This window comes from Phyllopteryx taeniolatus, chromosome 1, assembly GCF_024500385.1.
Source record: "Phyllopteryx taeniolatus isolate TA_2022b chromosome 1, UOR_Ptae_1.2, whole genome shotgun sequence".
NCBI lineage: Eukaryota > Metazoa > Chordata > Actinopteri > Syngnathiformes > Syngnathidae > Phyllopteryx > Phyllopteryx taeniolatus.
The window spans coordinates 31,274,253-31,293,769 of NC_084502.1; the positions used below are offsets into that span (position 1 = coordinate 31,274,253).

A 19,517-nucleotide genomic window follows, 5' to 3' on the forward strand; every position below is an offset into this window, starting at 1 on the left:
GGGAGTATATAAAAAAAAAAATAATAATTTTAAAGGGGGGGCAGGGGGGCATGCGAATGTGATTCTGTAAAATCGTAGCTCGAGATTAGGATCAATCTCTGTGGGAGTGGGATTTTTTTCAAACATTTGGGATTGCATGGGATTTTTTTCAAACACTTGGGATTGGGCGGGATTTTCTTAAACACTCGGGATTTGGTGGGATTTTTTTAAATTTGGGATTAGGAGGGAGTGGGATCGAGCTGTTTGGGAGTAGGAGTGAGCAGGGTTTCTTTTTTAAACACTTACTCGGGATTGGGAGGAATTGGGAGTCAAAATCCACTCCTGTGTCAGCCTCTAGTTTACAGGTAAATTTAGTTCAACTTTAAAACTTCTCGAACATTTTCAAGGATTTTTACATTTATTTACAATATTTTTTTACATTACTGGGTGTTTTCAGGCCATGAAAAAAAGTACTTCAAATTAACAGACAAACGGCTTTAACGTAGAAACCCTCCCCCTATTAGTCTATTCAATCGAGGTGCCACTGTATTTAATAAAAAAAATCTTTTTTAATTTTGGTAAAATTATTTTTAAAAAGTTTTAAATTTGTAATTAATCAACCAGTTATGTAATTAACAATTGAAAAAAAATATTTTAATGAAAATAAGCACATACAGGCGGCACGGTGGACGACTGGTTAGAGCGTCAGCCTCACAGTTCTGAGGTGCGGGGTTCAATCCCCGTCCCCGCCTGTGTGGAGTTTGCATGTTCTCCCCGTGCCTGCGGTGGTTTTCTCCGGGCACTCCGGTTTCCTCCCACATCCCAAAAACATGCATTAATTGGAGACTCTAAATTGCCCGTAGGCATGACTGTGAGTGCGAATGGTTGTTTGTTTGTATGTGCCCTGCGATTGGCTGGCAACCAGTTCAGGGTGTACCCCGCCTCCTGCCCGATGACAGCTGGGATAGGCTCCAGCACGCCCGCGACCCTAGTGAGGAGAAGCGGCTCAGAAAATGGATGGATGGCTGGATAAGCACATACACATATATTTTGAAATAAATGAAATCATAATATATGCAGTTTATTTTATTATTTATGATTTAATTATAATTAACTGATTGTGTACCTAAAAATTGACAATTTTACTCATTTTTAATTTCTTACTAAATTAATCAACCAATTTCTGATGAGAGTAATGACTAAAAATAAATACATACATACATGAACAGATACATTTTAATAAAATTTTATGGAAACATATTAAATTAGTGCAACAAATATTACAGGACTCTTAATAATGTAAATACTTGGTGAGCTGGATTAAAGAACAGAGCGCCCCCAGGCTGGATTTGCCCACCTCTGCTCTAGGTGCATATACAGTGTCGTGAAAAAGAATTTGGCCCTTTCTCAAATTCTTTTTTTTGTTTTTTTGTTTTTTTTTGTTTTTTGCATTTTCCCCACTTTGTTTAAAACATACATGCAAATCAGTCGCCTTTCGGCGAAATTCGCCGTTTCGAACTCAAAATAGGCCATTTACGTGAATCGTATAGATCCGATGAGTTTTTCCTGGGGGGGTAGGGTCGCCAACACTGTCGCTGACATCATAGGCTGTTTCGTACTCCTTGAACACTGGCAGCTAGAGCCATTACACACATCCACCATCCACACACACACATGTAATTTCTGAATATTATTCCGCGGTGGACTAATATGGAAGCGCATTGGCCTGAGGTTCCGCCTGTGTGCTCGGGACCTGCTTGGATAAGTCACAGGAGTTGACGAGACCAGAAAAAAACACTTACGCCGCTTCTGCTGTGAAGAAGCAACGGTACTTTTACTCCGTTACAATGATCTAAATGTCGCTCGCTACTTTTATTGATCAGTTATTGCTGATTTATCAACTATTTTGTGTGCGACACTACGACTTTGACTTCCGCGTCAGACGCTGTTTGCGCCAATCTAATTTAAGTGTGACGTTTAAGTCGAGTTCACCAATCAAACGACACAAGAAAGTCATATGACCACACAACGTTTTCTATTGGGTTTCCCAAGCATAGGTATTAACACTAGATAAACCAGCCGCGCTGATCGTTGTGCCTTCGTGGCGGCCATGTTGGGAAGGTTATCGTTACCAAGAAGACTGGCGCGCTACTCGTGTCTGCCCAAACGTGGATATTTCAGCTCACTTATAACTTTAAAAAACACTGTGCAGTCATTTGCAGGTGTTGTTGTAGTTTTGACCCCTGCAGACACACACAGACACAGGCACAGCAACATCAGAATTTGCACATTCACATTTTATTTTGCAATTTTTTTTTATTGATGTTCATGGTGTGGTTAAAAAAAATCTGAAGTTACTCACTATTTACTCAGTACTTGAGTAATTATTTCACTGTGTACTTTTTACTCTTACTAAAGTAATTTTTTGATGGCCTACTTTTTACTTTTACTTGAGTCACATTATTGTGAAGTAACAGTATTCTTACTTGAGTACAATATTTGGCTACTCTACCCACCTCTGGAGCGGACATCCTCTATTGCTACTCTTATGTTTCAACAACATTTTTGCTCATCAGATCAGCCATTGTCGTATATGTTGCAGTTTTTTTGTATTTTCACATTGAGGTGCTGCGGGTCGTGGTCCTGGTTGTGGCCCCAGCGGAACCACGAAGCACACGTCGGCGACAAGAGTTAATCCACTAGCACATCTTGCATTAATTAGGAAATGCGGCTGCAATTATCTAATTAGTTAAAACTGCAAGCTATCAGTTACGCGGAGGAACACCGGAATCGAGCAGCCGCGAGGGAATTCAAGATCAACAAATCCATGGTAAGTGGAGGAAGCAGGAAAACGAGCTTCGCCAAGTCAAGAAGACGAAGCTGAGTTTCCGCGGAAACAAGGCAAGGTGGCCCGATTTGGAAGACCAACTCGAGCAATGGATTAATGATCAAAGAACAGCCGGGAGAAGCGTCTCTACAGTCACCTTTCGACTGAGGACAATAACTCGGAGCTTGCCATCATTCCAGGAGGCTTGACTAGGGAACTCCAACCGCCGTTGTTGTCCGACAACAGACAGTCAATTGACAGAGAATACTTTTGAGACATAAAAACATAAAAACACAGTCACTGAGAAATAAAAGGTTACCAGTAATGTGGTAATACCGATACTTTTTTTTTTTTTTTAACAATTGTGCAAATGATGCAGAGTCCTCTCGCAATTTAAAGCAGTTTGAAATAACTTATAGAACAGTAGTCTGGTACCGTGACCATTGTGCAAATGGCGCAGAGACTTCTCAAGCACAGGAGTATTGGTCAACAACAGATATGCAAGTAGTGCAGAGTGGCGAGACTACTACAGTGAGTGCACGAATAATGTATAATTGGCCCGACAGAGATGTGACAAAAGTCTCAAGACACAGTTGGCAGCATGTTACAGTGGAATTGTAAATTAACTGTTTAAGAAGTTAATGGAAAGACGGAAGAAGCTGTTGGAATGTCTGCTAGTTTTAGTTTGCATTGTTCGATAGCGCCTTCCTGAAGGAAGGGGCTGGAAGAGGTAGTGACCAGGATGTGGAGGGTCCAAGAGGATTTTGCATGGTTTTGTCTTAGTCCTGGCAGCGTGCAAATCCTCAAGGGTAGATAGTGGGGTACTGACAATTTTTTCAGCAGTTTTGATTGTCCGTTGCAGTCAGAGTTTGTCCTTTTTTGTGGCAGCACCAAACCAGACTGTGCTGGATGAAGTTGATGTTGGTCTCTCTCGGCGGTTGACACAGGGCAATTGAATGGTGTGAGGGGCAGCTGTGGCGAAGGATCCCTCCTGAAGTCCACGATCATCTCTACAGTCTTGAGCATGTTATTCATTCAGAAAAAAAAAAAAATATTCAAAACTACCTTGCCCTGTGTGAAAAGGTATTTGGCTCCTTTATTAAATATATGAATCAACTGTGGCTCATCACATTTTTTGGAAAGCTGAGTTAATTTTGACTGACCACACACAAGCCTGATTACCTCCAGGCCTGTTCAATCAAGAAATCACTTAACCTGTTGGTCAAAATTAAATTGGTCAAAAGATCTCAAAAAGCTGCAACAAAATGCCACGGTCCAAAGAAATTCAATGTATGCTAATTCTATTAGTCTTAGAACTCCTGGGAACCACGGTAAGAGACCATTCACAAATGGACAAAACATGGAAAATTGGTGAACCTTCCAAGCAGTCGCCAGTCTACAAATATTACCCCAAGAGTAAAGCAACAACTCATACAGGAAGGTCACAAAGGAACCCAGGACAACATCAAAAGAACTGCAGGCCTCCCTTTCCCCAGTTTAGGTCAGTGTTCATTGACTCAACAATAAGGCAGAGACTGGGCGAAAATGTCATGCATGGCAGAGTTCCAAGATGAAAACCACTGCTGACCAAAAAGAGCAAACGGTTGTCTCATTTTAGGAAAGAAAAAAAAAATCATCTGAATTATTATAAGAATTTTGGGAGAATATTCTAGTTAAAAGTTGAACTTTTTGGAAGGTGTTTTGTTACATCTGGTGTAACTGTAACACTGCATTTCAGAAAAAGATTATCATACTAACAGTCAAATGTGGTGTTTGTTTGATGGTCTGGGGGTGCTTTTCTCCTTCAGGACCTGGACAATTTGCTGTGATTGATGGAACCATGAATTCTGCTCTTTACCAGAAAATCTTGTAGGAGAATTTTCAGCCATCAGTTCATGACCACAGGATAAAGCGCGCATGGGTTCTGCAGCAGGACAATTACCCAAAACACACCAGCAAGTCAACTTTTGAATGGCTTTAAAAAGGAAATTGTGGCCTAATCAAAGGAATCCAATTGAAATGCTGTGGCATAACATTAAAAAGGCCGTTCATGCTCCAAAACCCTCCAGCGTTGGTGAATTCAAACAATTCTGCAAGCAAAAGTGCGCCAAAATATCTCCACAGAGATGTGAAAGACTCACTGCCAGTTATAGAGAGTGCTTGATTTCAGTTGTTGCTGCTAAGGGTGCTTATTAGGTTTAGGGGCAATTACTTTTTCACTCATGGCCAGGTAGCTTTGAATAGTTTTGTTTTTTTCATAAATACTCTGTAAATAAAAATTGCATTTATGTTTACTTGGGTTAGTGTTGTTTGAATTAACATTTGTTTAATTATCTTAAACATTAACATGGGAAAACTGCAACAACAAAAAACAAAAAAGACTTAGAGAAGGGGACAAATGCATTTTCACGTCAACTTGATGGAGTTGATGTTGCCCTTCCTTTCTTACTGCCGAAGTTGTATCTCGTTATCACGCTCAGGTTGTCATTGTCGCTGCACAAGCAGTCGTTGATCTCGGAGATGAGCCGGAGCCGGCAGGAGCGTGTGGTTGGTCCAAGCCTGAAGAAACACTGGAACTGACATGTGGAGTTCAGATGGTGAGTCATGACTTTATTACTGCTCTGGAATTTCCTAAAGAGATGACCTTATTTGTGTGTGTCTGTGTGTGTGTGTGCGTGTGTGTGTGTGTGCGGGGCGGTTCCTCAGGCCCCCATGTACGTGGTGGACCCTCTTTCCTGGTGTCCTCACCTGGAAGCCGTCAAGCCCCTGCCCCCATCCGGTATCGATGTCTTCCTGCCCTGTCACGACTGTGGCTCGGAGGTGGAGAACTGGATCTGCCTCACCTGCTACAAGGTGACATCTACCTAGATGGATAGCTGAGTAGATGGATAGATGGACAGATGAACAGACAGATAGAGAGACTAAATAAATATTTAATGACATCGGAACAATCACTCAGTTATGATTTTGGACCTTTCTGAAGTTAACGCCTGACTTAATTAGATGTGATGGATGGATGGACAGACGAATAGATGGATAATAAAAATAGATAACAAAATGTAAAAAAATTATTGTATCAAATTGAACTATTTTGCAACTTTAAAAATAAATTGGTTGATTAATTGTTATTTCAATAATTATAAATAATAAAATTTATAAATGGTGGCACGGTGGGTGACTGCATAGGACGTCTGCCTCAAGGTTCTGAAGACCCGGGTTCAAATCCGGCCAGCCTGTGTTGAGTTTGCATGTTCTCCCCATGCCTGCGTGTTTTTTCTCCGGGTACTCCGGTTTCCTCCCACACCCCAAAAACATGCATGGTAGGTTCATTGAAGACTCTAAATTGCCCGTAGGTGTGAATGTGGTGCGAATTGTTGTTTGTTTATATATATACCCTGCCTCTCGCCCAGAGTAAGCTGGAATAGGCTCCAGCACACCCGCAACCCTAGTGAGGATAAGCGGTTCAGAAAATGGATGGATGAAAACGTATAAATGAGAAAAATTTTATTTTTAAAATAAACTATTTTGGTCCACGGCATCAGGTGGGGTGTGGCCGCTATGTCAACGAGCACATGTTGACACATGGCGCGACGTCCCATCATCCCATGGTGCTGAGCTTCTGCGATCTCTCTGTGTGGTGCTACGCGTGTGAGGCCTACGTACACAACCAGGTGACGTCCCACCACCGCCTACTTTACTGATTGATTGACCGTTTAGTTTGAACATGCATAAAAACTAAGAAATTAATAGTTGACAACATCTCCCTATACCCACATACTGTGTGCTGCATATTTTTAAACGTTCTTTTTACTGGTTTATGTTTTGCTATTGCTTTAATTCCAAATTCCGGATTTTTAATGGTTTCTGGGAGTTTATTGTTATTAGCCTTGTACATAAGTAGGGCTAGATACAATAACTGTGACCTCATTGGTGCGTGCAGGCCGTGTTTGAGGCAAAGAACGCAGCCCACAGCGCCAAGTTTGGAGAGGAAATCCCACCCTGGAGTTAGGAGGAGGACAAGGATGACAAGATGATCATGAAGAGTGCTCAGACTTTTTATACATTTTCATCATTACTACAGTGACCCCTCGTTGATTGCGGTGGATACGTTCCAGACCCACCCGCGATAGGTGGAAAAAAAGCAATATAGAGCGACCCTATAATTCTTTTGTGGTTTTACTCCTCCCAAATACTTTAAACACCCTTAAAATTGTTTAAACATACTTTTAAATACTTAAAAAGTGTGTACCTGTTCTCACTCTCGCTGTAAAGAAATGCAAGATAACATCATTTTGAGGAAACGAAGAGAAGACTTGCTCTCCAAGAGGCTGTTAATTTGTCACTCCCAGTTAAAGTTGACTGTAAAAAGAGAATTACACATTGTATGTTTAAACAGCAAAATGTTCAACCAAAACCATATAATTTCTTCTAATGAACAGTCACTATCTTAATGCTAATATATAATCCAAAATGCCATAGATGGGTTAATGTAAATTAAAATAGATGATGTGGTGATTCTAAACCTTCAAACAATTGCTGCTTAAAAACACACGGAGCAGCAACACATAAGCAGAGCATACAGCATGAATCATTGGCATGTATTCTCTTTGCTCTGAGGGAACGACTGTTACTGGAGCTTAGTAGGGGACGTTCTCTGCCTCTTGCTCTAAATTATACTGCAGCTCTTCCAGTAGTCTTCGGTGACTTGCCTGTGTACCATTTAAAAAAATAATCCACGATATGATGGGGGGCGCAAAAGATGAACCGCTACACAGCGGGGGCTCACTCTATATATGCCTTTTACCCAGTGGGAACTGTCGACTTTAATAAGATGTTGAGGTTGCCATGGCAATATGCGGAGGCCTGTTTGTTGTGCAATAATGTTTCTGTACAAACATTTTTAAAAAGTCCTGTTTTTAAAGTCAAATGTCCTTTTTCCAGACAATGTGTGTTTGGCAATCAAAGAAAGTGGTCATGATTCCGCGTAGAGCATCCAGGTTATCCTCATTAGGGTCACAAATTAACTAGTCGCCAGTAGAAGAGAACAGGAAGACAATGTATTTATTTATTATGTATTCCTTTATTTCATTAAATAATTGGAGAATTTATTTCTTGTAACGATTATAGTAAAAAAAAAAAATTATAATTCATTTTATTAAATATGTGCCCTGCGATTGGCTGGCGACCAGTTCAGGGTGTACCCCGCCACCCGCCCGAAGATAGCTAGGATAGGCTCCAGCAGCCCGCGACCCTAGTGAGGATAAGCGGTAAAGAAAATGGATGGATGGATGGATGGGCTGATTAATGATCATTGTTACAATTACGAGTTATGATTTCATACTACATTAAACTTACATCTGTCCATCCGTCCATTTTCTGTACCGCTTCTCCTCACGAGGGTCGTGGGTGTGCTGACGCCCATCCCAGCTGAATCTGGGTGAGAGGCGGAGTACATCATAAAGTGCTCACCAGCCAATCGCAGGGCACATATAAATAAACAGCCATTCGCACTCACATTCACACCTACGGACAATTTTGAGTCCTCAATCAACCTACCATGCATGTTTTTGGATGTCGAGGAAACCGGAGTACCCGGAGAAAACCCACGCAGGCACGGTGAGAACATGCAAAGGGATTTGAACCCCGGTCCTCAGAACTGTGAGGCAGATGTGCTAACCAGTCGTCCACCGTGCCATTAAACCTAAAGTTGAATTATTTTCTCATCAATGAGCTGGCCCATGTGTGTAAAAATCCGTTTGCGAAGTATTCGTTTAAACAAATGTGCCATTTAATAAAGATTGTTAATGTATTATTTTGAATAAAGAACGCAACGAAGATGAATTAATTTATTATTAAAATATTAAATGAATCGCACGGCGTCGTTGGAGTTCCTTGTTCTGCCAGCGGGCGTCGCTGTTTTGGAACGTCAACGTGGGTGCACGGGCTGGCGGGTACGCGCGCTCTTGGACACGGCGGGCAAGCGCCTTCGTCCTCGTCACTCGGTCCGCGTGCGTGCGTGCATGCGAAGCTGCTGCAGGTTGGTTTTCTTTGCTTCCTCTTTTCCTTGCAAAAATGATTGACGGTGGCGAAAGTGGAGATAACGTGACTCGAGACTGGCGATGCTGATTTCCGCACATAAATGTCACGCGCGTGGAAAATCTGGCAAGAGCATTCCCACGTTAAGCGCGTTGAAGAGATGTCATCTTAATTTTTGTCATGAGGGCCAGCAAGGCGAATTGGTGGTTTGCACGGCTGCCTCACAATCGTGAGCTTCGAGGTTCGAATCTGAGCTCATCGAGAGCTGTGGAGTTGGCGTGTTATGCCCGCGCTTGCGTGGGTTTTCTTCCCCACGTCCCAAAAAAAAAATACAAAAAAAAAACCGTTAACACGTTAGCGTCATTGGAACTTGTCGATGCGAGTGTGGATGCTTGCTTGTCTGTATGTGCCCTGACATTGCCTGGGGTCAACCATTGGGTGGTGACCAGTCCATTTAATGTCTATATGTGCCCTGAGTGTGACACAGGCTGGCGACCAGTCGATTGTTTGTCTTACCACCCCCACCCCCTGATGAATCCAAACTGTTCTGGAAGAGAAGGAAAATAAATAAGTGAGAAATGATACGAAATATGTACGTACAGTGCCGTGAAAAAGTATTTGCCCCCTCTTAAATAATTTTTTTGCATAGTTTACGTTCACTTTAAGGCGGCACGGTGGCTGACTGGTTAGAGTGTCAGCCTCACAGTTCTGAGGTGCGGGGTTCAATCCCCGTCCCCGCCTGTGTGGAGTTTGCATGTTCTCCCCGTGCCTGCGTGGGTTTTCTCCGGGCACTCCGGTTTCCTCCCACATCCCAAAAACATGCATTAATTGGAGACTCTAAATTACCCGTAGGCATGACTGTGAGTGCGAATGGTTGTTTGTTTCTATGTGCCCTGCGATTGGCTGGCAACCAGGTCAGGGTGTACCCCGCCTCCTGCCCGATGACAGCTGGGATAGGCTCCAGCACGCCCGCGACCCTAGTGAGGAGAAGCGGTTCAGAAAATGGATGGATGGATGGACGTTCACTTTAATTTCATCATCAAACAAGGTTTAAAAGGTACTTTTATTGTCAATTCTTCAATATATACGTAACACATACAGAGGATTGAAATTACGGTACTCAAGGGCCCACGGTGCTACAAATAATAACATGAATATAAAAGCTAAATAAACTATAGTATATACAGTATAAAAGTATGAATTGAATGTGCAAATATCAAAGGTCAGGCGACGTGAGCAACATAGTCAAGGTCAGAGAACCAAGGCAAATAAGACATTTATAAATGAGATGACAAAACCCCAATGCTGCTAAAGTGGCTGGTGCGACCCTGAGTCTGGTGTAAGTGCGTGTGTGTGTGAGAGTGTGTGCATCTACATGTTTGAAGGGTGTCAGAGTTAGAGTTCAGGTGGGCAGAGGACAGAAGAGGTAGAGGTGGCAGAGCGGGCAGAGAGTTCAGACAGCCTGATGAATAAAACTGTCTTTGAGTCGGCTAGTCCTGGCCCGCAGTCTCCTGCCTGATGGCAGCAGACTGAAGAGGCTGTGTGACCGATGGGTGGCATCCCCCGCTATGCGGAGGGCTTTGCGGGTGAGGCGGGTGCTGTAAATGTCCTGCAGGGAGGGAAGAGATGTTCCGATGATCTTCTCAGCTGCCCTCACTATGCGGCGGAGTGTCTTGCGGCAGGATGCGCTGCAGGCTCCGTACCACACACTGATGCAGTTGGTCAAGATGCTCTCTATGGTCCCTCTTTTAGAACGAGCACATGATGGAGGTCGGGGCTCTGGCTCTTCTCAGCTTACGCCGGAAGTAGAGACACTGGAGAGCTTTCTTGGCCAGTGATGAAGTGTTGCTGGTCCAGGAGAGGTCCTCGGTGATGTGCAATCCCAGGAACTCGGTGCTGCGCACCCTCTCCACCGCAGCACCGTTGATGTTCAGGGGAGCATGCTGGGAATGCGCTCTCCTGAAGTCCACAACAACCTCCTTGGTTTTTTTCAAGTTCAGGGAGAGATTGTTGTTCATGCACCACCCGGCCGGGCGGCTCACCTCACTCCTGTAGTCGGTCTCGTCCCCGTTGCTGATCAGACCCACCACAGTTGTGTCGTTTGCAAATTTGATGAAGAGGTTGGAGCTGTATGTCGGTGTGCAGTCATAGGTCAGCAGGGTGAAGAGGATGGGGCTCAACACACAACCTTGAGCCCCCCCCCCCATGTTCAGAGTGATGGTGTTGGATGTGTTGCTGCCAAACCGTACTGCCTGTCAAAAAGTCCAGCAGCCACTTGCAAATCGAAGTGTTGAGCCCCAGCTGGTCCAGTTTGTAGATCAGTTGTTTAGGGATGATAGTATTGAATGCTGAGCTGAAGTCTATTAACAGCATTCTGACATATGAGTCCTTAGAGTCCAGGTGTGTGACGGTAGAGTGGAGGGCGGTGGAGACTGCGTCATCGGTTGACCGGTTGGACCGATATGCAAACTGGAAGGGGTCCAAGAAGGGCGGGAGGGAGGACTTGATGTGGTGCAAGACTAGCCTCTCGAAACACTTCATCAGGATGGGAGTGAGCGCTACTGGACGGTAGTCATTAAGGCAAGAGAGACACAACTTCTTCAGGACCGGGATGATTGTGGTGGCTTTGAAACACGTGGGGACAACACCCTGACTCAAGGAGGTGTTGAAGATATCCGTGAAGACATCTGTGAGTTCAGCTGCACAGTCCCTCAGAACACGACCAGGTATGTTGTCTGGGCCTAGGGCTTTTCGTGTGTTGACCCTATCGAGAGATCTTTTCACGCTGTCCCGGGTCAGTGTCAGCACTTGGTCACCAGGAGGGGGTGGGGTCTTGTGTGCAGGGGTGCTGTTGTGTGCCTCAAAGTGAGCAGAGAGGTCATTCAGCTTATTTAGCAGGGAAGTGGAGCTGCCGCAGTTCTGTGGTGAGGGTTTTTAGTCCGTAATGGTCTGAATACCTTGCCAGAGACTCCATATCGCACTGCTGTCGCTGAAGCGGTGGGCGATCTTCCTGGAGTACTCCCTCTTGGTCTCCCTGATGCCATGGGACAGATTGGCCCTGGCTGTCCTCAAGCCGCGAACCTTCAGTAGTCTGTAGACCTCCCCCGACAGCCATGGCTTCTCATTGGCACGGAAAGTGATGGACTTAGTCGTGGTGACATCATCCATGCACTTGCTGATGTAGGCAATAACAGTCTCTGTGTACTCCTGAAGGTCTGTGTTGGAGTTGTAGGTGGCAGCCTGTTTGAAGATGGTTCAGTCTGTGGTGGGAAAACAGTCTTTAAGTGCCTCAAGGGGCCCTTCTGGCCACACTCGTACCTGTTTCCTAACTGGTTGGGACAAAAAAATTAAATATCAGACATAGATAACCCAGGTAAACATAAAATGCAGTTTTTAATTGGTGAAATTAAATTAAATTGTATGTAGTGGGGGGGGGATATCCAAAGCTACCTGTCCCTGTGTGAAAAATTAATGGCCCCCTAAACCTAATAACTGGTTGGGCCATCCTTACCAGCAACAATTGAAATCAAAGGTTTTCTATATCTGGCAATGAATCTTTCACATTTGTGGAGATATTTTGGCCCACTCTTCCTTGCAGAATTGTTTGAAGTCAGCAACACTGGAGAGTTTTCGAGCATGACCGGGCTTTTTAAGGTCATGCCACTGCATTTCAATTGGATTCCAACAGATTTTGAGCCAGCCCAGCCACTCCAAAACCATTGAGCTCTTTTTAAGCTATTCAGAAGTTGACTTGTTGGTGTGCTTTAGATCGTTCTTCTGCTGCAAAACCCAAGTGCGCTTCATCTTGAGGTCACAAACTGATAGCCGAACATTCTCCTTCAGGATACTCTGATAAAGAGCAGAATGCATGGTTCCTTTAATCACAGTCTTCCAGGTCCTTAGGAGCAAAGCAGCCCCAGACCACCACACTACCACCTCGTTTGACTGTTGGTATGATGTTCTTTTTCTGAAATGTTGCGTTACATTTACGTTAGGTGTGACGAAACATACACCTCTTGAGTCTTGGGAATCTTTTTATTTTTTTGCAAAAGTAAGATGAGCATTTAGTAAGACGAGCCACTGACCTTAACTGAGGCAAGGGAGGCATGCAGTTCGTTAGAAGTTGTCCTGAGTTCCTCTGTGGCCTTCTGCTCTTCTCTTGGGTACTCTTTGTTGGCGGTCCACTGTTCTGTGTTTCCTTTATTTGTGGGTAATGGCTCTCACCATGTTTCACTGGAATCCTAAATCTTTAGAAGTGGTTTTGTAACCCTTTTTTTAAAAAAATATTTTTTGGCCAACTTCATTTTGTAAAACAGGTTCTATTTACCATATGAGTAATTTCTTGACTGAACAGGTCTGGATGTAATCAGGCTTGGGTGTGGTCAGTGACAATGAACCAAACAATGTGATTAACCACAGTTAATTCATGATTTAATAAAGGGGACCATTCCTTTTTCCCACAGGGCCAGATAGTTCTGAATGTTTTTTTTTGTTAACAAATAAAATCCCCCTTTTAAAAACATTTTACGTTTACTCAGGTTATCTTTGTCTGATCTTAAACATTAAAGTGGATAAACTATGCAAACATCTTTGAGAAGGGGGCAATACATTTTCACGTGTTCTGTGATTTCTTTTTTACTACCTTCTCCAGTGCATGCAGTCATGGCAGCAGCGGCGGCGCCTGGCCTGAGCGACCTGTCCCGTCTGTACCAGACCGAGTTTGTTCGTAGCGCCCGTGCAGTGGGCGTCCTGTGGGCTGTGTGCACGTTGTGCTTCGCCGTCATCCAGGTAGTCATCCTGGTGCAGCCGTCGTGGATCGGAACCGCTGACATCCACCACCCGGGGACGGGGCCGGCGTCACCCAGCGGCACCCTGGGATTATTTGAGGTGATTACGAATATTTTTGATTTGGGAAAGAATGCGCTGCGTTCCCAATACATTCAGAAATCAAAGTTATGAAGATTTTGAAATCATGTTAAAGGTCCCATATTTTACCAGACCAACATTTCTAGTATTTGGGAGTCATATTGTCTCAATAGTGGCCTCAGTTAAATGTGAAATATGAATTAATATCGTCCACGCATTACTGAGTTCGAGACGTTTTTCTGCTGAGAGCCCTGCAATCGAGCTTATCTACGTCACTAGCGAAAATCTCCGCCTACCTCTCTGCTCCCGAGGCAGCGCTGTCAACATAACAAGCACGTGTGATCTCACAGGTGGGTCTTCTACACGGGGGCAACCAATCAGAGGAAAGTTGGCGGTCTTAGCCAAATATGGACAAAGCGAATACAAAACTGGGTCAAACAGAAGTAGCATTGAGCAAATGAGGCATGAGCGCGGAGAGGCTCCAAGGACGTCTTTACGTGAAACTGGTCTGTGATGCAAAAAAGATTGGAGACTGCTGTCCGAGAGAACTGTGCCAAATCAGCTGATTGTGCGGTCCCACGCTGTAAGAGCCATATTGTGCTGTGTGCGTAACTCATAAAAGACTTTCTGGCTGCGCACATTCTCTGTCATTGACGCACCCTTGTGCCAGCTACGCACCCTGGGTGGACCAACCCTGAAATGTGGGTGTTCTCTGTCAAATGTAGCCATGCACGCATTCTCCTGTGGACTTAAGCACTCCGGAGGCTGTTTAAAGTCTAGCGCCCCATGAAGGTGAAGCATCATACTGCACGTTTGGATTCATTTTACTCCTCCGATGGCCCAGTGACGGCCCTCGTGCTAACAGTGCGGGACGCATCTGGCTAATCTACGCTCACCGACACTCACTGACATCCACATATCATATCAAATTGATTGCGGAAAAATATCAGCGCCGAGTGATGGCTCGCTTTTCAGCTTCAAACAAGCTGTTGCGCCGCTCACAACAACTAGTCATCGTAATGGTCCAATGGTGAGTTACAGTTGATTCATTTGTTTTTATTTGATCTATGTCGGTTATAATATCCGTTTACGTGACTGGCCCACGGTCTGTGACGTAATAAACAACGGCTGGCTCACCCATTTTTCTACGGGTGGGTGAGCTGGCAAAATAAAAAAAGATCATGATTAATTTTTGGCATATCATCTTATCTCGATTATTGTCACAATTTGTTTATATAGTGCCGTGAAATGAATTGCCCCACTTCTCAAATTCTTAGATTTTTGCAGTTTCCCCACTTTAATGTTTAAGATCATCAAACAAAGGTAAATATCAGACAAATATAACCCAAGTGAACTTAAAATGCTGTTTTTAAATGGTTATTTCATTTATTAAGGAAAAAAAACTTGGCCCTGTGTGAAAAAGTAACGGTCCCCTAAAAACCTAATAACTGGTTGGGCCATTTTCTATAACTGGCAAAGACGTTTATCTCTGTAGAGATATTTTGGCCCACTCTTCTTTGCAGAATTGTTTCAATTTAGCAAAAATGGAGAGCTTTCAAGCATGAACGGCCTTTTTCAGGTCATGCCACTGCATTCCATCCATCTATCACCGCTTTTCTTCACCGCTTCTCCTCACGCGGGTCGCGGGCTGCTGGAGCCTATCCCAGCTATCTTCGGTCGGGAGGCGGAGTACATCCTGAACCGGGCACCAGCCAATCGCAGGGCACATAGAAAGAAACAATCATTCACGCTCACATTCATCCCTACGGGCAATTTAGAGTTTCCAATTAAGCTACCATGCACGTTTTTGGGATGTGGGAGGAAACTGGAGTGGCCCAGAGAAAGCCCACCCAGGCACGGGGAGAACATGCTAACTCCACACAGTCGGGGCCCTGGATTTGAATCCCGGTCCCCAGAACTGTGAGGCAGATGTGCTAACCAGTCGTCCACCGTGCCGGCCACTGCATTTCAATCAGATTCAATTCTGGACTTTGACTCGGCCACTCCAAAACCTTCATTTGTCCTTTTTGACTTGCTCGTGTTTTTTGGATTGTTATCCTGCTGTTCAGCAAAAGTTGTGATTAGTCACAATGAATTCATGTTTTAACAAGGGGGATAATTACTTTTTCACCCAGGGCCAGGTAACTGGATAGTTTTTGTTCCCTTAATAAATGAAGTCACCATTTAACAACAGCATTTTGAGTTCACTTGGGTTATATTTGTCTGATATTTATTTGTTTGATCATTCTAAACATTAAAGTGGGGAAACTATGCAAACATATTAGAATTTGAGAAGGGGGACGATACTTTTTCACTGAACTGGATTGCGTTTAAACTTGTTTAAATAGCCAGTTTCAACGCATCTGTACTGAAAACTAAAGAAGCTAGACAGTACTTCAACATTTTATTGACGCCTTTTGTTAACAACACTCCTCACTGTCAATATTTACAATAGTAAGCCCAACATGATATACGCATACTAAGCAAATAAGGCAAATAAAATAAATATAGAAAAATGTAAGAACAATTTTCAAACAGTAGTGCATTTTTGAAGGTACAAGACACAAAATAACAAACTGCCCCCTTGGGGATAATGGCCACACCTTAGATCGTATACATTATCACTCTCCAGTTATGATGCTACATACATACCCTGTTAACAGTATTGCTACTCTAAAATGTGCATCATCTTTAATAACAATAGAGATGAGCAAGTTTTGCCATTTTACTAACCACCAGAATAATGATGACACGATTGATTGTTGCTTTGGTCTGTGCTATATATTTTCCTTAATCCTTGCTACGTATTTTAACAATTGATAGAGTGCTTGTTCATTCTCTGCTCTTATTTTTTTCTGTGCATGTTTGGAGTGCCAAATTGTCTAATTGAACTTTGGACTTAATGAACTACAACTAATTAGCATAATTATTTGAGGTGCAACGATTAATTGATGAATCCACTAATCGATTATCAAATTAATCTATTTTGATATTCGATTCATCGTTTAGTGACATTAACATGAAATTGGCCAAGTCCTTAGAATTTCAGCCTCTCAACAGTAAACATTCTCAGATTTGTGTAGTCCGCCGTGAAAGCAGACTGATTATCTACAAACAGTAATCAACATTTTTCCCTATTTTCTGACATGTTACAGACCATTTGAGTAACTGAGTCATCATCAATTTATATTTGTGCATTTTCTGCATTGTCAATTTGAAATAATGTTCTCTTTTTGAATAAAGGGATCAATACGATTAATCGAAAAAAAGAACACATTATTCCATTATTAAAATAAACATGTTTTTTTTCTTTAGAAGAAAAAAATTAAGAGGACAGTTTGAAAACTCTGATTCAACAAAATGGTCACACATAAAACCTTGACCCATATGGACTTAGTAACAAGAAGCTGGCCAGAAATTGATGGATTTTCAAATAATGGAAGTCTCGTGCAAATCATCCATCCATTTTCAACACTGCTCATCGTGGTTAGGGTCACGGGGCACTGGAGCCTATCCCAGCTGACTTCGGGCGAAAGGCGGACTACACCCTGAACTGGTCGCCAGTCAGTCGCAGGGCACATATAGACACGGACAACTATTCGCACTCACATTCACACCGTCACTGAGTAGGAACTGACCCCACGGTGCCCGCACCAAAGTCAGGCGAGTGTACCACTACACCATCAGTGACCTGTTGTGTAAATCAATTAATCTTTAACATTTTACACACATAACTACGTCAAGTTCATCCAGTGAGGTCGGTCGGGTCAAGAAAAAAATGAGAACCAGGCAACAACCTCTGGTGCTCCTTTTGAGAACCAGACCAACATTTGTATGTGCATCCTAGCCTATATGTACCCTGACATTTATTGGCCACCAGCCCATTGTTTGTCTTTGTGCCTTGCTATTTGCAAGCCACCTGTCAATTTTTTGTCTGTATGTTCACTGACATCCCCGCCTCTCACTCAACGTCAGCTGGGAGAGGCTCCAGCTCACCCCCGTCCCAATTAAGGACAAGCGCTATCGAAAAATGGATGGACGGATGTCCTTAATATTTCAACCACACTGTCCACGTCCACAACCGCGTCCTCTTCTATGCGTCCTCCCACGTCACATCAGGTGTGTCTGGAGTCAGACCGACCCATTCCAGATTGCCGCGGCCGTCTGTCCAGCCTGTCCCCTCTGCCGTCCTTCCAGTCGGTGGCGGTCTTGGTGGGCGTGTCCCTGTGGGCGGTGTGGACCAGCGTAGTCTGTCTCTGCCTGTTCCGATTCTGCAGCGCCGCCACCGTCTACAAGATCTGCGCCTGGCTGCAGCTCACAGCAGGTGGACGGGGCGGGGCTTCCTCGTTGGCTCTGGCGTCGAGTCATGTGACTTACTCCCATATCTGCTATCTTTCAGGGTTCTGCTTAGCATTGGCGTGCCTGCTGTTCCCCGACTCGTGGGAGAGTCCGGAGATGAGAGTCCTGTGCGGCGACTCGGTGAGTGACTCACAACTCGGCCCAACGCGATGGAGACGTGGCAACGGTTGACAGCGGCACGCGTTTATGTGTCTCACACCCAGGTGGGCAGCTTCTCATCTGGGAACTGCTCGGTCCACTGGGCCTTTATCCTGGCCATCCTGGGCGTTTTGGATGCCGCCATCTTGGCCACGCTTGCGTTTGTGCTGGCTAACAGACAAGATGCCCTCCTACCGCCACTCGGCAAGGAAGGTGGGTGAGGAGGGCACATGGCGACAGGCAGGAAGAGACAACCTGACTTTGTGTGTGTGTGTGTGTGTTTGCGTGTGCAGTGACTACAGGATTGCTGATGTCAGCGTAGACATCATGTGACTCGTCTTCCTCCTCAACGCAAAACAATGATATCATCATCACTGTGACATCATCATGATATCATGAAGACAAATCTACGCAGTATAGAAGATGGAGCTGTTGTTTTTTTTTTTTTTATCAGCTTCTTGTGTTGAACAACCACGTCACGTGTTTAGCTGTTAGCATCGTTAGCTCATTTCCTTTCCCAACCTTAATGGAAGGCGAGCTCCTTCACTTAACGTCGTTAGCCTCAGTCAAGTGCGGTACACACATATGGCTCATCGGGACAAATTTGAGCATTCCCCACCTCCCCTTGGTCAACCCATATGATCAAAATAAGCAAATGCCCGATTGCGGGATGCCCTAAAAGGTAGTCATGAGCCATTTTCTTGTGTTGTGCTGTGTGATAAGCATCAATTTTGTGTCCATTAAGTCATTCCCAACAAAAATGACAACCACTGCAATGAAGTTACCAGATAAACTAACAGTTAGCTAAAGCTTTTCCTATTTCCAACAAATAAAGTTTTTTCATCCGTACCAAGTGTGACCCTCATTTTTTTGTTATTGTTGTATGTTAGCATACCAACTGTTAGCATGTTAACATTGGATCAATTCTCATTCGAAATAGTACCCAACTATGGGAGCATTCGCGAAACGTCACCGTGACGTAATCTTGGCGCATGTGCATTACATTGAGTGGCAGAAGTCCCATTCACTTCCATATAATATTGGCTTAGAAAAACTTGTTATCGCCGTATATGCAAGTTTGGGCCAGCTGATGCCAAGCAAAGCTAAGCAGCAAAGCTTCTGTACAACAGTGGCACCCTGGAATTGCCTTTAATATGAAGTTATATGGACAAATGTATCCCAAATCCATCCACCTGGTCTGACTGAGCGGATATATTTGCTTGACAACTTTTAAATTCCGCATACACAAAAGATTTCATGAACGTTTACAAGTCTCTTGACGCATAGAAGTGTTAATCAGTCAATTGTTGAT

General features: G+C 43.9%; 2 protein-coding genes across 7 annotated transcripts in view; both read left to right on the top strand.

Annotated features, from left to right (window-relative positions):
• The window catches only part of hdac6 (histone deacetylase 6), a 48,703-nt gene extending 40,789 nt beyond the window's left edge, over positions 1–7,914 (top strand). For all 3 annotated transcript variants that reach the window (XM_061788685.1, XM_061788693.1, XM_061788701.1), the window contains exons 26-29: positions 5,287–5,403; positions 5,513–5,659; positions 6,349–6,477; positions 6,747–7,914. In XM_061788685.1, the coding sequence (XP_061644669.1) occupies positions 5,287–5,403; positions 5,513–5,659; positions 6,349–6,477; positions 6,747–6,815 (462 nt within the window). In that variant the 3' untranslated portion in view covers positions 6,816–7,914. The remainder of the gene's footprint in view (positions 1–5,286; positions 5,404–5,512; positions 5,660–6,348; positions 6,478–6,746) is intronic.
• A 125-nt stretch (positions 7,915–8,039) lies between these two features.
• Positions 8,040–19,054, top strand: lhfpl4b (LHFPL tetraspan subfamily member 4b). 4 transcript variants are annotated; one of them, XM_061788817.1, is made up of 6 exons: positions 8,040–8,843; positions 13,494–13,729; positions 17,828–18,032; positions 18,108–18,187; positions 18,271–18,418; positions 18,499–19,054. In XM_061788817.1, the coding sequence occupies exons 2-6, from the start codon at positions 13,505–13,507 to the stop codon at positions 18,525–18,527; spliced, it is 687 nt and encodes a 228-aa protein (XP_061644801.1). In that variant the 5' UTR covers positions 8,040–8,843; positions 13,494–13,504; the 3' UTR covers positions 18,528–19,054. The 4 variants fall into 4 exon arrangements, with proteins under 4 accessions (XP_061644801.1, XP_061644794.1, XP_061644821.1 ...); XM_061788810.1 differs by lacking the exon at positions 8,040–8,843 and adding an exon at positions 9,842–9,899; XM_061788837.1 differs by lacking the exon at positions 8,040–8,843 and adding an exon at positions 9,842–9,899 and having other exon boundaries at positions 17,906–18,032.
• The last annotated feature ends 463 nt before the right edge of the window (positions 19,055–19,517 follow it).